Below are 13,050 nucleotides of genomic sequence, written 5' to 3'. Positions count from 1 at the left end.
CACGCACTGGTTGAATCAACGTTGTTTCCACGTCAGTTCATTGACCAACATGCAATAGATGTTGAATTGATATCTGTGCCCAGGGGGATGGTTGAAGTTAGGCCTCGTTGAGCTTGTGAATTTCCTTACTTTTTCAGCTTAGCAACTAGCCTAAAGTCTCACTTAAAACATGTGTTTATTTAATGAAGAGGGAGAACGTTTTAAATGATATGCACACATGTTTATTGATACTAGACAACAGTCCCCTACCAATTAAATGGGGCACTAGTTGGCCACCTCCCGGATTCTTCCTGGTCCTCTTTCTCTGTGGGTTCAGAGGTGACAATGTGTATGAGAGCGGGGGAGTAAACAGTGTTTCCTTCATCACTGATGACCTGCAGGAACTGGGCCTGACCGGAACCTCCGCTCACCATCTCCATTGGAACGGAGAAGGACAGGTACCCCGGGGGGTCGTCCATCCTGACCACAGCAGATCTCGACCTGGAAAACATTGAGGCCGGAACACTACGAGCGCTCTGGCTCAGGGACACCTGGTTGCCATCGAGGAACAGGAAGTAGTTGGGGATGCTGATCTCCAGGTTGAGGATAGTCGGATGCTGGGGTGGAGGGCGGAGGGTTGACCTCTGTGACCTGGGTGTGAAGGCCCTTCTTGGGTACATTGGGAACGGTGGTGGCTGGGGCTGTTGTCTGGGTCGGCCACACCAGGACTGGGGGTCAGACTGCTGAGGGGAAGGGGACCTCTCTGCCAGTAACACATGTCCAGACCCAAAGTTGCGAATGAAAGCACTTCCATTGAAGGGAGGCTGGGAGATAGTGTTAGTGGACAGTGTGCCCTCCTCCGTCTCATTGTCCAAGTGGTATAGTGTCCAGACCTGATTGGTAAAATCCTCGAAGGCAGGCTGAGCATCAGGAGTGACACGTCCTGCTCCAATAGGAACGCTATGTGAGGGCGGGCCATGATAATCTAAAATGACAATAGAATGCAACAAAGTTCAAAATGTCAAAATCCACACATACAAAGAATTCAGAAAGTATTAATACCCCTTGATTTATTCTATTTTTTTTGTGTTACAGCCTGAATTCAAAATGGATTAAATATGATTTTTTTTCTCACCCATCTACACACAATGCCACATAATGACAAAGTGAAAACATGTTTTCAGACATTTTTGCAAATGTATTGAAAATCAACACAGAAATATAAGTTACAATCACTTTTGGCAGCAATTACATTTGTGAGTCTTTCTGGGTATGTCTCTAAGAGCTTTGCACACCTGGATTGTACAATATTTGCACATTTAAAAAAAATATTCTTCAAGCTCTGTGTCAAGTTGGTTGTTGATCATTGCTAGACAGGCATTTTCAAGTCTTGCCATAGATTTTCAAGATGATTTAAGTCAAAACTGTAACTAGGACACTCAGGAACATTCAATGTTATATTGGTAAGTAACTCCAGTGTATAGTTGGCCTTGTCTTTTAGGTTACTGTCCTGCTGAAAAATGGAATTGTCTCCCAGTGTCTGTTGGAAAGAAGAATCAGGTGTTCCTCTAGGTTAGCTCTATTCCATTTCTTTTTATCCTAAAAAAAAGTCCCTAGTCCTTGCCGATGACAAGCATACCCATAACATGATGCAGCCACCATGCTTGAAAATATGAAGAGTGACACTCAGTGATGTGTTGATTTGCCCCAAACATAATGCTTTGTATTGAGGACATAAAGTTAATTTCTTAGCCAATTTTTTGCAGTTTTACTTTAGTGCGTTATTGCAAACAGGATGCATGTTTTGGAATATTTGTATTCTGGACAAGTTTCCTTCTTTTCACTGTCATTTAGGTTAGTAATGTGGAGTAACTACAATGTTGTTGATTAATCCTCAGTTTTCTCCTATCACAACCATTAAACTCAGTAACTGTTTCCTTCCTCTCCGGCAATGGAGTAGGAAGAACGCCTGTATGTGTCGATACACTATCCAAAGTGTAATTAATAACCTCACCATGCTCAAAGTGATATTTAATGTCTGCTTTGTTTTTTTTTACCCCTCTATCAATAGGTTCCCTTCTTTGCAAGGGGTTGGAAAGCCTCCTTGGTCTTTGTGCTTGAATCTGTGTTTGAAATTCCCTGCTCGACTGAGGGTCTTACAGATAATTGTATGTGTGGGGTACAGGGATGAGGTAGTCATTCAGAAATCATGTTAAACACTATTATTGCACACACAGTCCATGCAACTTATTATATGACTTGTTAAGCACATTTTTACTCCTGAGGTTATTTAGGCTTGACATAACAAAGGGGATGAATACTTATTGACTTAAGACATTTTATCTTTTCATTATTCATTCATTTGTGAAAATGTGTAAAAACATCATTCAACTTTGACATTATTGGGTATTGTGTGTAGGCCCGTGACAAACAAAGCTGTAACACAACAAAATGTGGAAAATGTTGAGGGGTGTGAATACCTTGGCATTGGAGGGGAAAACCCTGAATGTCTTCAAAACAATTATTAAAGTTGAATTCTGAGGGAAAATGTACCTGGTCCAGTCTGTACACTCTGTGACTGTGTGTTTTGAGGCCCAACCATATTGGCTAGAGAAACTCCTAGAGAAACTCCAAGTTGCAGGGTCCCCTGCTGCACTTCGGTAGGGTGGGCAGTCACCTCTTCATGAAGGCGGACTGAAGTTCCTGAAACTTGTGTACTGTTGTCCAATAATCCTATGAGATTGGGAAGAGAAATCTTCAGAAAATATTTTTGTTTTCGTTGCTAATATTTCAGTAATGTATTAATCTTGATACTTGCCTGATGCAAAATATGTCTGTGTTTCTGCTGCTCTCCTTGCACTCTTCTTTCTACTGGGTATCCTGACTGTATCCTGAGCTGTTTCCATTGCTGCAGTGTGAGAGGGAGCTATGGCACTCATTGGTGTTTTCACCTGGTCAGACTCCATGTCCAAGACCTCAAGACAAAGGCCTTCAGCAATGGATGGTCTGTACAAAACTGCCACATCAGAAAGGACTCTTGTCTTAGATGTTCCCAAAGGAGCTCTGAAAGACACATGTTGAGTTGTGTGACTCTCTGTTGTTTCTGCTGTTCTCTCCACACTCTCTTCTCTGTATACTGTTTTAATTGTTGCCTTTTCAGAGGAAGCACTTTCTAACAAACTACTTCTTGAAGATCTTGAAACTGCAGGTGAAATTCTTTCAACAGAAGCAGTTAGACACATCAGTAGCTCCTCTATTGATGCTGCAGATGGAATCCCGGGCAGACTGGATTGTGGTGCAATGTCTGTACCAGACAGAGATTCACCAACTTGAGCTGTGGATGAAGATACACATAATAAAATGTCATTTAGCAGACGCTTTTATCCAAAGAGACTTACAGTCATGCGTGCATACATTTGTCACATACTGTAAACATTTCAGCCAAACAATTTGTAGACAATTCTACAAATTGTACCTGATAGAAGAGATGTTTGTGGAGAAAATCTTGGAGAAACTCTTGCAGAAGTTATAGGAGAAACTCTGGGAGATGTGTGTCTCTCTGGTTTCTCTGGTGTTCTCCCCACACTCTCCTCTCTACTGGGTATCCTGACTGAGGACACGCTCTGTGCTGCATCAACTAGTTCTGTTTCAGAGAAAGCTCTTCCTGATAAATCACTTTCAAAATACCGTATGACTGTTTCAGAAGGAGCTGTTTCTGAAGATGTTCTTGAAACTGCTGGTGAAATTATACCAACAGAAGCAGATGGAGACAACAGTAGCTCGTCCATTGACGGTGCAGAGGGATGCCTGGCGGGACTGGATTGTGAAGAAACTCTTTGAGAAACTTTGGGAAATGTGTGTCTGTCTATTGATGGTTCAGAGGGAATCCTAGGCAGACTGGATTGTGGAGAAATGTTTGTACCAGACAGAGATTCACCAACGTGAGCTGTGGATGCAGATACAAAAGTAGGCACATACTGTAAAAATGTTGCCTTACAATGCCTTAAAATTCCTCAAAATGTCTTATTAGTAGCTTATTAGTAGAGCATTCCTCAGAAATGTGGATGACAATTGTACCCGATGTATGAGAGGTTTGTGGAAAAACTCTTGGAGAAGCTCTTGGTGATACTCTGGGAGATGTGTGTCTCTCTGGTGTCTCTGCTGTTCTCCCCACACTCTGCTCTCTACTGGGTATCCTGACGGAGGAGGCCGAACCCTGATTCGCTAAAATGACAATATAATGCAACATCAAAGTTGAAACTTTTAATTTTCAAACATATATTGAAAAAAAATGAATATATAGAAATGGATTTAACACAATAAATCAAGACATTGGCACAAAGTAACATGTATTAAATTATTAAAGCTGAATTCCTGTACCCTAATGGAGTATTTACCTGGTGTTTTAGTCGGCATAATCTGTGACACATCTTTGAAACACACTGGCCCAACCACATTAGCTGCAGAAATTCCTAGAGACATTACTAGAGAAACTCCACTCCTGGCTGGAGATACTCTGCCAACAGCAGCAGATTGAGACACCAGTGGCTCCTCCATTGATGGTGCAGATTGAATCCTGGCCAGACTGGATTGTGGAGAATCTCTGGGAGATGTGCATGTCTCTGGTGTTCTCCCCACACTCTCCTCTCTACTGGGTATCCTGACTGGGGACACTCTCTGTGCTGTATCGACTAGTTCTGTTTTAGAGAGAGCTCTTCCTGATAAAATGCTTTCAGAATACCCTATGACTGTTTCAGAAGAAGCTCTTTCTGACAAACTACTTCTTAAAGATCGTCTTGAAACTGCTGTAGAAACTCTACCAACAGAAGCAGATGGAGACAACAGTAGCTCCTCCATTGATGGTGCAGAGGGAATCCTGGCCAGACTGGATTGTGGAGAAACTCTTTGAGAAACTCTGGGAGATGTGTATCTGTCTATTGATGGTGCAGAGGGAATCCTAGGCAGACTGGATTGTTGAGAAATGTCTGTACCAGACAGATATTTAACAACATGAGCTGTGGATGCAGATACAAAATCAGGCATGTAGTGTATACATTATATCTTACAAGTTTAGCTCCTTTTACCTAAGAAATGCTGTATTTGTAGCTTATTATTGGAGCATTCTTTAGTGTATGGATGACAATTGTACCTGATACAAGAGAGGTTTGTGGAGAAACTCTTGGAGAAGCTCCAGGAGATGTGTGTCTCTCTGGTGTCTCTGCTGTTCTCCCCACACTCTCCTCTCTACTGGGTATCCTGACTGAGGACACTCTTTCAGAACCGGCTGGTGACATTGCCCACTGAGAGTACAATGGAGATGCCAGTAGCTCCTCCATTGACAGTGTTTTGTCTATCTGAGCTGGTACTTTTGCACCATCACTGAGAGACACAGAGGGAACCCTGGCCAAACTGGACTTAGATGCCAAGCCTGTAGCTGTTGGAGTAATATCAACATGGGTTTTGAAAAGACAGTCCAGATTACATTATATGAGTATGCTGTGGTATTTTAAAATTAATTTTACCCAGACTACTAACATGACAACCAACCTTATATTTCATTCAAGATATTTGAAAACTGTACCTAAGCTCCAGGATGTTTGTGGAGGAACTTTAGGAGGTACTCTGGAAGATGTGTGACTGCCTACTGCTGTTTCTGAGGGAGCTTTTTCTGCCATGTCACTTTGTGAACATCTATCAGACACTGCTGGTGAAATGCCTCCAACAGCAGCTGGAGACCCTGGTAGGTCTGCTATTGATGGTGGTTTATATGTCTCACCCATATACAACAGTTCTCTAGAAGCTGATTCTGCTGCTCTTTCACCAGTAGAGGCAGAAATGCCATCCCCAGCAGGAGTTGGTGGAACAATCTCCCCTATAGATGGTGTTGTATAAGTCTCCTCCATATTAAAGATGACTTCCAAAGATCCTGACTCTGTTAGAGAATCACTCAGAGGGGGCTCTGGCTTAGATGACAAGCCTGTAGCTGTTGGAGCAACGTCAGCATGAGTTGAGGAAAACATTTTTTTTGTATGTTGTGATGCTATCCTGACAGTTTCTTAAACATTTTACCCAAATTAGTGACATGGACCTTATTAGTAGTATATCGCAGAGTTGGATGAATACTGTACCTGACTCTGAAAATGTCTGTGGAGAAACTCTGGGAGATGTGTGTCTCTCTGGTGTCTCTGCTGTTCTCCCCACACTCTCCTCTCTACTGGGTATCCTGACTGAGGACACACTTTGTGCTGCATCAACTAGTTCTGTTTCAGAGAAAGCTCTTCCTGATAAACCACTTTCAGAATATCTTACCCCCTCCACTGCTGTTTCTGAGGGAGCTCCTTTTGACAAAGTACCTCTTGAAGATCTTGCAGACACTGCTGGTGAAAACCCATCAACAGAAGTTGGTAAAACCAGTAGCTCATCCATTGATGGTGTAGAGTGGATCACTCTGGGCGCTGAGTCCATTACTGCTGTTTCAGAGGAAGCTCTTTCTGGCAAGTCACTAGCAGGACATATTGCAGACACTGCTGGTGACACACCTTCACTGATATATCCAGAGGGAATCCTGGCCAGGCTGGATTGAGGCGACAAGTTTGTAGCATTCATCAATCCATCAGAATAAGCTGTGGAGAGAGACACAATAAAACAAACCTAAATAAAGTAGGGTACTGTTCCTTTTACATCAATATCATCAAGTAGCATGTGCTTGTACTGTACACAGTAAGTAAACCTTTAGATAAGAAGTGAAGCATACCTGACACAAATGATGTTTGTGGAGGTACTTTTGGAGTTGTGTGTCTCTCTAGTAGCTCTGCTCCCACTCCTGCAGTTTCAGAGGGAGCTCTTTCTAATACATCATTGGCAGACACTGCTGGTGAAGCCTCACCCACAAAGGCAAGTGCAGTTGGTGACTCTGATAGCTCCTCCAATGATGGTACTGCTGCTCCCAAAACTACTTTTTCAAAGGGAACTCTTTCTGATACATTACTGGCAGAACACCTTGCAGACACTGCTAGTGTAATCTCCCCAACAGAGATTGCTTCTCCCTCTACTGCTGTTTCAGAGGGAACTCTTTCTGATACATTACTGGCAGAACACCTTGCAGACACTGCTGGTGTAATCTCCCTAACAGAGATTGCTTCTCCCTCTACTGCTGTTTCAGAGGGAACTCTTTCTGATACATTACTGGCAGAACACCTTGCAGACACTGCTGGTGTAATCTCCCTAACAGAGATTGCTTCTCCCTCTACTGCTGTTTCAGAGGGAGCTCTTTCAGAGATGTCACCTTCTGAGCGTCTTGCTGAGGCAGTAGGGAATTCCTCCACAGCTGAAAGCGAGTGAGAGAGATCCTTATAAGAGAGAGTGTTAAGAGACTGAGACACAACCACAGGGTTGGATGAGGCCAATTCAGATATTTCTATCCCTAAGCATTGTGATTTTTGGTTCACAATCTCGAAAGCCTTGAGGGCTACTTTATCCACGTCGGATGCTGATGTCTGCAGAAGCTCCTCCCAGGCCAGGTCTATGCTGGGTGAAGTAGTAGGAGAGATATTTTCTGAGTGGGCCAATTTGACTGCTTTCTTCACTGAAGCAGAGTGAGTGGTGATTACACAACAGTCCTCTTCTTCAAACATCACTGGAGAGTCTATAAAACACAGACATTACTTTTCAAATCAACAGAGAATATAGAACATCTATAATGCATTTTTTTTTTTTTTTTCAGAACTGTGATATAGACATGTTCGTTACCTGACACAAAATATGCTTCTGGAGATACACCAGAGAGATGCACATCTCCCAGAGTATCTGGTGTTCTCCCCACACCCTCCTGTCTGCTGGTTATCCTGACTAAGGACCCTCTGTGTGCTGCACCAACTATTTCTGGTTCAGAGAAAGCTCTTCCTGATAAAACACTTTTGGAAAATATTGCAGACACCTCTGGTGAAATTCTACCAACTGAAGCAGTTGAAGACACCAGTAGGTCCTCTGTTGATGGTAATGTGTAAGTCTCTTCCACATTAGAGAAGACTTCTTTGCAGGCTGGTTCTGCTGCTCTCTCACCAGTAGAGACAGAGGAAACCCTGGCCAGACTGGATTTAGGTGAAATAGTTGCTGCTGCCTCTCTCTCACCACAAGGTGCAGAATAAACCCTGGCAAGGCTGGGGGTGGATGGCTTGTATGTAGCCTTCAGATATTCAGCAGAATGAGCTGTGAGGATAGAGAGAATGCAATTGCAAAGGATTTAAACTTTACTATACATCTTGTAATACATTGTCCCTAAAAGGTTTGTACCAAACTGTCAATTCATTTTTGAGTATAGATTAATATTATACCTGACAGAAGAGATATTTGTGGAGATGTGTATCTCTTTGGTGTCTCTGTTGTTCTCCCCACACTCTCCTCTCTACTGGGTATCCTGACTGAGGACACTCTCCGTGCTGCGCCGACTCCCACTATCTCTGAGGAGGATACTTTCTCTGTGTTTGCCTGCTGCAAAGCTGCAGCTGAAGCCACCATCTTAATGGACGGCGAGCCAGACACCACATTCTCCAGTAAGAATTCTCTGCTTCTCATCAACTGATCCACTGTTTCCTCAACAGCTAAAGAGGTATTACTCAAGGCAGATGGCGTGCAGGGCAGGTTATCCACTGAGGGCACTTGGTGGAACACCACCACATCAGACATCACCTCGGTTGTGTCATTTACCCCGATCTTAACAACCTCACCAACCGAAGGAATCCTAGTCAAACTACCTCGGGGAGATACATCTGAATATGGACGACTATTGCTTCGGAAGACAATGGTCTCCTGAAGGTTCGCAGAGTGGGCGATGATGACGTCATCGGTTGGAGCGCTGATCAAGACTTGAGAGTGGTTGGCCTCGAGTAGACTGTCCAATGATGGAGCTCTCTGGAACACGACTGACTGCACAGCAGAGCCTGGCCGGGCCTGGGCCTCCTCTTCCACAGCTGGGCTGGGTTGACCTCCAAGGTCGGTTGGGCTGGACTGAGGTCCATCTCCAGGGTGGGTTCTATGGTGGGTTTCTCCAGGGAGACTGCTCAGAGTCTGAACCTGCTTATCTGGCTCACCCATGGGCTTGCTGGAGGGGACCTTGAATGACCTTGGATTGGTCCTCTGGCTGACTGACAGGGTCTCCTCAGTCAGGCAGCAGTCTATGGCAGCTTGTGGCACTGGGCATACTATCCAGTCTTTGATGTAATTTGCCTCTATTGAAAGAATAATAATTCCGTAAATTGTGAGCCATGTCTGTGAAACATTCAACTGTATTTATTTGAAGGCATTTTATATGCAGGTTGATTTTAAAAATGGGGTTTTAATGAAATTGTTAAATGCAATGAATGTGCAATGATAATGACTGGCTGAATATTCCTTACCCCGTATCTCCTGGTACAGATGTGTAACATCCTTGGTATCCATCAAAGGATTGCCTGAAGCAAAAGAAAATAGAGTTAATTGCCTGTTCCACTTTAAAGAGATGGCCTTTAACATGTTAGAATGAGCTTGGAGACTATAGGCCTAGCCTACATGAATTCACAATGTAGCTAGAATACGCAGTTGAAACAATAACAAAGTGGTTTCCCCGCCTCTGTTTTGCTAAAAGGCTGAAGGATGGACCTGGAAAAAATATAACCACTCTCAAAAATTCATAGACAGGGCTATGGATGCAAGGTCTGACCATCCATGATATTACAATGATAGTTTTAAGCATATTTTGAGGCTATCCAGTGTTTGTTCACATTTACACTGTGTACAAACATTGGAGTAAAACACGCTTATATTTGGTGTTCTGATGGGGTATGACAGATTAACTAAGCTCATGAGGCATTTATGGTCTTCAAAAATCAATGGGTAGACCTATATATCATTAATTTATAAATCCAAAAATGATGGTGCAACTAAGGATTCTAGTTTTAAATGTTATTAGGGTCTACTAAAAAAACGGCTCAGCTACATCAAGTAATTTGTGTGTTGGTAAACATCAACTACTTTTGGGGTTTTTGCAAACACTGTATATGACTGCATCTACATCAGTCCACACCACTCACGTTCTCTAAATTCCAGCAGCTCAACGCAATAGGCGGCAATAAATTCCGGTATCTGCCTTGGTCCCTCAATGAATATGGCTCTGCAAAGACATTCTAGCCAACTCTTCAGCCCGTATGGGATGATGATGGTCAACGGGGGCTTGAAGTGTGGCGTACTCCTGGAAGCCATCTGGAAAAAAATGTCGTTGATGGTTTAGCTGCAGTGTTTGTTAACCTGATAATCAGACAGGCTATCCTGCTCAGCCTAGTGTACACTGTCTGTACAATCAAATGGATGCAGCCAATTTCATTGGTTAAGACTTTTATCTAGGTAGCTAGATATCAAGTCAGATTATTCGAAATGGATTCATATTTTTTAGATTAGTGAAAACATACCTTTGCAGATAGGTGTAACTCCTCTTGAGCCACATCGAGGACGACAATATTGGATTGATTCAAATCCATGATATAAAATTCCGCGGCTGCGTGACGTCACAATGGTACTAACCTCATAAAAATGTATTGGACAAATTGAAAAGAAATGCAACATTTGCGTATTTTGTGCAGCCTAGATTTCAATAATATTATAATCCATTTCAGCAAAATTGAATATTCAACATGCCACGACATATCAGCAGTAGAAAATGGTTACGTAATTGCGCATAATAAAGCACAGTCGTTCTCACTGACACTTTTAAGCATACAACACTTATTTTCAGTTCTACAATAATGATCATTAAAAACGAATCTGCAAAATACTTTATTGATCATAAAAAACGATGATAAAGTTGTAGGACTTTGCGTTCAATCTGTCTGGGCATTCTGTAAAGAGAAAAATAACAGCAGTTTAGTCACCTGAGAAATCTTTATTCTGATTAACAATATTCTGTGTCTACAAATTCATATGTCCATGACGAAAACTTTCCACTAGTTTAATTATACTACCAATTAACAAAAGCTTCAAGGCAAAATTGTATCAAACTGAAGACTTAATAAGATTCAATTCAATCAAAAAATTTGCAGCTATCCATTCACAGAATAAATCTAGTTCCAAACCTGTCCCTTATGAGGATGGGAACGGGCTATTCTGGTTCTGCGTGGTCAATGGAACAACCCTCCTAGTCGGGGCGCTGCATGGTCGCTGAGCCGGGGCATCCCTTCTCTGCAGTCCAATGGGGCACGGCACAGGGGCATACAGGGACCTTAGTGCACCGGCAGGGACTGGTCCATGGATGACGTCACCCCCACACTGTCCTCGATGTCCACCATGATAGGAGGCCTGGGTGGCGGGCTCTGGCCCATAGCTAGAGCTGTCACTCACGTTGCAGGAAGTGCAGTTGAGACGTCTGGATGTGGGTAGGCACTCGCTCCTGCAGCCAGGCACACCTGTGGCCATCCTGGGTCTCTGCTTGGGCCTGTAGTAAAGGGAGCCAAAGTGGTTGGAGAGGACAGGCACAGGGATGCACCGTGAGAAAGGGCTTTGCACTCCATAGGGGCAGGAGGGCCCCATGGTTGGAGCCACTTGAATGCAGCTTGCAGAAGGGCTGAGGTGCTGGTGAGTGCACTGCGGCACTGGCAGTGGAGCGGCATGGTGGCACTGGGGCAGCACTGGCTGACCAGGGGGACGATATACCACTCTGCCATATCGCTGGCATTTGCAGGACGGCTGGACATATTGGCCAGACATGAGGTCCAAATAATAAGGAAGAAAGCCTGGGAGGTAGGGTGGTGGTGGAGGGTATGTCGGGTAATTCTGGGGAAATCTGGGGTAGCAGGGTATCTCTGTGGGCATGGCACAGGCATACCCCCCCTCCTGGCTGGTGGGTGTGTAATGCTGGGGAATACAGGCCTGTCCAGAAATACTGGCCTCGCACCTGCTGCTGGCCAATATCTTTGCTGAGCCAGGTTTAACTTGTGAAGCAACTGTGGGGAAAACAGTGGGAGGGAGAGGAACACATTAGATCCCTAGTGCAAAGCAAATTTGATTTTACCATACATAGTTGGGCCTCAGAATCTTAGAGCACACATACCTTCACCAGTCTTGTTCTCAGTGGATGCCAGACCTGCTACTGCCTGGGAGGATGACTGTGCCACATGTTGGGTATTGGTGTTATTGTTGGTTGGTTGAAAAGGGCTTGATGATGTTGTGGGGACAATGTTGCCAACCAGTGCCCCTAGCTCCATGGCTGCAGCCCCCAGGGTTTGGTTCACCTGCTGGTCCATGGTGGATGGAGCTGTAATATTGTTCACTTGTTCTCCACATGGGCTAGTGGTGGTTGAGTACCGTCTGTTGATCTGTCTCTCACTACTGCCTAGTATTTGCAGGTCCTGAGAGGTGATCTCCAGGGCATTAAAAGTCACATCCTCCTTGGAGGTCACTTTGTATCCATACTTCAACAGTTCCTCTTCATAGGCATTGTCACAGAGTCTCTTGGCTGGGGGGGAGAAATGTTTGGGAATGTGACTGCAAAAGTATGTGTTTTGTTTGCAACAACGACTATAGAAATACAGGGTGCATCATCTCTGGACTTACCTCTATGTTTATGAAATTCTTTCACCAGCTTGTTTGGTGAACAGGTCTGTATTTCTGCATTACAAAACAAAATTAAATCTTGATCAGATGTATTTCTACAGAACGCTTAACACATGATAAAATGCACTCTACACTACATAATCAGTCATATTTTTGTCTTTGTGGGACCATGGTGAGCTAATATACCATCTCTGTATTTCCGCAGTTCCATACAATAGTACATGGCAAATAATCCTAGGTCAGTTGGCCTCTTCCTTAGGTATGCTCGACTGAAGCCTGACAGAATGGTTATCAGGCCGTTTGGGATGAGAGGTTTGACGTGTTTAGACATGACCGTGTGTGGCGGACTGTAACAAGAAGAAACGCAAAGTAAATGCAACATCGCATTAAAGTAGCAACGGATTAGCCTGGGTACAAAATTGTTCAGCTAAGATTACACTCCTTGTACTCCGTATCATGACAGTTTAGCATATGAGTGGAATGATAGCTAGC

General features: G+C 43.7%; 2 protein-coding genes across 4 annotated transcripts; both read right to left on the bottom strand.

Moving 5' to 3' along the window:
* Nucleotides 1–224: 224 nt before the first annotated feature.
* On the bottom strand, nucleotides 225–10,647 carry LOC112260555 (mucin-12-like). 3 transcript variants are annotated; one of them, XM_042328818.1, is made up of 15 exons: nucleotides 10,422–10,647; nucleotides 10,047–10,215; nucleotides 9,375–9,428; nucleotides 8,313–9,206; nucleotides 7,729–8,187; nucleotides 6,734–7,624; nucleotides 6,108–6,602; nucleotides 5,561–5,962; nucleotides 5,129–5,413; nucleotides 4,377–4,994; nucleotides 4,057–4,203; nucleotides 3,455–3,925; nucleotides 2,798–3,313; nucleotides 2,533–2,712; nucleotides 225–964 (listed from the first exon to the last, which is right to left on the bottom strand). In XM_042328818.1, exons 1-15 carry the CDS (start codon nucleotides 10,488–10,490, stop codon nucleotides 246–248), a joined length of 6,369 nt encoding a protein of 2,122 aa, XP_042184752.1. In that variant the 5' UTR covers nucleotides 10,491–10,647; the 3' UTR covers nucleotides 225–245. The 3 variants fall into 3 exon arrangements, 2 of the variants coding, with proteins under 2 accessions (XP_042184752.1, XP_042184753.1); XR_006084337.1 differs by lacking the exons at nucleotides 225–964; nucleotides 2,533–2,712 and having other exon boundaries at nucleotides 2,802–3,313; nucleotides 4,377–5,413; XM_042328819.1 differs by lacking the exons at nucleotides 225–964; nucleotides 2,533–2,712; nucleotides 2,798–3,313; ... (1 more) ...; nucleotides 4,057–4,203; nucleotides 4,377–4,994 and having other exon boundaries at nucleotides 5,322–5,962.
* Nucleotides 10,648–11,088: 441 nt separating this feature from the next.
* Nucleotides 11,089–12,443, bottom strand: LOC121847650. Its single transcript, XM_042329584.1, has 2 exons — nucleotides 12,056–12,443; nucleotides 11,089–11,948 (listed from the first exon to the last, which is right to left on the bottom strand). The coding sequence occupies exons 1-2, from the start codon at nucleotides 12,246–12,248 to the stop codon at nucleotides 11,089–11,091; spliced, it is 1,053 nt and encodes a 350-aa protein (XP_042185518.1). The 5' UTR covers nucleotides 12,249–12,443.
* Nucleotides 12,444–13,050: the final 607 nt, after the last annotated feature.

This window comes from Oncorhynchus tshawytscha, linkage group LG10 (genome assembly GCF_018296145.1).
Source record: "Oncorhynchus tshawytscha isolate Ot180627B linkage group LG10, Otsh_v2.0, whole genome shotgun sequence".
NCBI classification, from domain to species: Eukaryota; Metazoa; Chordata; class Actinopteri; order Salmoniformes; family Salmonidae; genus Oncorhynchus; species Oncorhynchus tshawytscha.
This window is presented reverse-complemented; position numbering and strand designations above follow the sequence as displayed.